Source organism: Gadus macrocephalus, chromosome 21 (assembly GCF_031168955.1).
Source record: "Gadus macrocephalus chromosome 21, ASM3116895v1".
Lineage (NCBI taxonomy): Eukaryota > Metazoa > Chordata > Actinopteri > Gadiformes > Gadidae > Gadus > Gadus macrocephalus.
The window spans coordinates 2,866,576-2,869,075 of record NC_082402.1 but is presented as its reverse complement, the minus strand read 5'-3'; the positions used below and the strand labels follow the sequence as shown (position 1 = coordinate 2,869,075).

The following is a 2,500-nucleotide window of genomic DNA, read 5'->3' as shown; positions in this document are numbered from 1 at the left end:
GTGCTGCTGGGAGCGTGTGGAGCGGGCCTGGGACAGCCAGTCCTGGACGTTGGGACTCTGGGACAGGACGGAGTCCGTCTCGCTGTCCTCCTGCTCCTGAAGCGTTCCCTGGAAGGTCAAACACTGGCTTTAGTCAAACAGTGGTGAGGAACGCTGGGAAGTGGACGCTGGGGTTGATCCTGGGCTGCTTTTTACCTTTGGGTTTGAGTTTGAAAAAATGCAAATAATAACATAATAATTATGGGCGGCAGTGGCTTAGGAGGTAGAGCGGGTGGACTTGTAACCGGAAGGTTGCTAGTTCGATCCCGGGCTCCTCCTCGCCGAGGTGCCCCCGAGCAAGGCACCTCACGCTGACTGCTCCTGACGAGCCGGCTGTCGCCCTGCGGGGTAGACTCTGCCATCGGTGTGTGAATGGTTGTCCGTCGCTTCGGATAATAGCGTCAGCTAAATGTTAAAGTACTCTCTCACAACCAATCATTTATTTCCCATTAGGCATTCACTTTCAGTTCAACCTCCCACTATTAGGTCACAGGGGCTCTGAGGGCAGGACACCGTCACATGGTGCATGGCCTGGGGTCAAAGGTCACGTAAGATTCAAACTGAGGATGTGTCAGCAGTTTCCCTTGATCGCCGTCGGTCACTGCCCACATATCGACGCATATAGACAGCCGGTATTTGGAAAATGACGCTTGTCATCAGAAAGCCAGCGAGTTCAGAGTGCCTTTGCGTGCCTTTGTCTGCCATCTGGTTTAGTCTCACAGGCTCATTGTGAGGCCAGGGGTCCAGTGGTGGAAACTGGCAGTTTAGGGGTGGGGGGGGGGGGAGGTGTGACATTTCGCGGTCGCACAATGCTTCCATTGAGAATGACACACAATGCAGCACAGCCCAACGCAAACAAAACAACAAAAGACAACGGATCCCAGACCAGCAAGGCACAGACAACGGGTGACGGCGAAGGGGGTGTCGTTAAGCGAGGAGGAGGGTGGAGGGATGGGTGAGGCAGAGGAGGAGGAGGGTGGAGGGATGGGTGAGGCAGAGGAGGAGGAGGATGGAGGGATGGGTGAGGCAGAGGAGGAGGAGGAGGAGGAGGATGGAGGGATGGGTGAGGCAGAGGAGGAGGAGGAGGAGGGTGGAGGGATGGGTGAGGCAGAGGAGGAGGAGGATGGAGGGATGGGTGAGGCAGAGGAGGAGGAGGAGGAGGGTGGAGGGATGGGTGAGGCAGAGGAGGAGGAGGATGGAGGGATGGGTGAGGCAGAGGAGGAGGAGGAGGAGGGTGGAGGGATGGGTGAGGCAGAGGAGGAGGAGGATGGAGGGATGGGTGAGGCAGAGGAGGAGGAGGATGGAGGGATGGGTGAGGCAGAGGAGGAGGAGGATGGAGGGATGGGTGAGAGAGAGAGAGAGGAGGAGGAGGGTGGGATGGGTGAGAGAGAGAGAGAGGAGGAGGATGGAGGGATGGGTGAGGCAGAGGAGGAGGAGGATGGAGGGATGGGTGAGGCAGAGGAGGAGGAGGAGGGTGGAGGGATGGGTGAGGCAGAGGAGAAGACAAGAGTGCACTGAACCAATAATATAGAGAACGGAGATGGGATAGAATCAATATCATAGGAACGCTGTTTGCGCCTCCACACATAGCAGTTAGTTACCGAGGAACAGAAGAAACCAAAATCGATGTACTTTTCTCCCATAAAGTAAGAGGGTGAGATAGAGAGAGGGAGAGAGAGAGAGGTGAGAGGGACAGAGAGGACGAGAGAGAAAGTGACAGAGAGAGAGAGAGAGGTGAGTAATCATGGCAATCCCCGAGGTCCACACCCTTCAACCCCCTCCCCGGAGACCCCTGGGGTCGTGACCCCCCCCCCCCCCGGTGCCCTCACCTGGATGTCCACCTGCTTGTCGTGCAGCATGCGCTGCAGCTCCACCAGGCTGTCCTTCAGCGAGCGCAGCTTGTGGGTGAGCTGCTCCGCCTCGCCCCCGGGGGGCCCGGCGCGGCCCTCCAGCAGCAGGGACTCGCTGTGCACCGAGAGCTCCGACAGCGACGCCACCTTGCGCTCGATCTCGTACAGCATGTTCTGCAGGGGGAGGAGCAGGAGCCGGGGGGTCAGAGGTCGTCGCCCGGCGGGAAGCGGTCGAGCGCCCGATTGGTCGAGCCCGCCTCCTCTCAACTAAAGTGTAAGTCGGGGGTCCCCTCGCAGATTTAATTCCCGGTGCCGCCCGACCGACGCGCACGTGGATTAACATGATGCTGGGTACATCCTTGGTTTAAGTGGTCGCTAGGCAACCTGTTTCCCCATCAACCCCGGTCCAGTGATGTGAAGCCCCATCAGGAGAACGTCATGACAACACAGACCGGGGCTGCCACGGGACCCCCCCCGAAACGCCGGTGTCAACAAACATCTCTTTGACCAAACTTTCAAAACGAGAACGTCCAATTGCACCGTCGTAACGTATGATCCTGGTGCTCTGATTGGCTGAGTGTGTGATTGACAGGCGAGGAGGGCGGGGGTGC

General features: G+C 58.4%; 1 protein-coding gene across 2 annotated transcripts in view; it reads right to left on the bottom strand.

Moving 5' to 3' along the window:
- Positions 1–2,500, bottom strand: part of syne1a (spectrin repeat containing, nuclear envelope 1a) — a 59,365-nt gene that overhangs the window by 52,032 nt on the left and 4,833 nt on the right. For both annotated transcript variants that reach the window (XM_060041832.1, XM_060041834.1), the window contains exons 5-6: positions 1,869–2,063; positions 1–108 (exon numbers count right to left, since the gene is read on the bottom strand). The exon at positions 1–108 is cut by the window's left edge and continues 24 nt beyond it. In XM_060041832.1, coding sequence (XP_059897815.1) covers positions 1–108; positions 1,869–2,063 — 303 coding nt within the window. The remainder of the gene's footprint in view (positions 109–1,868; positions 2,064–2,500) is intronic.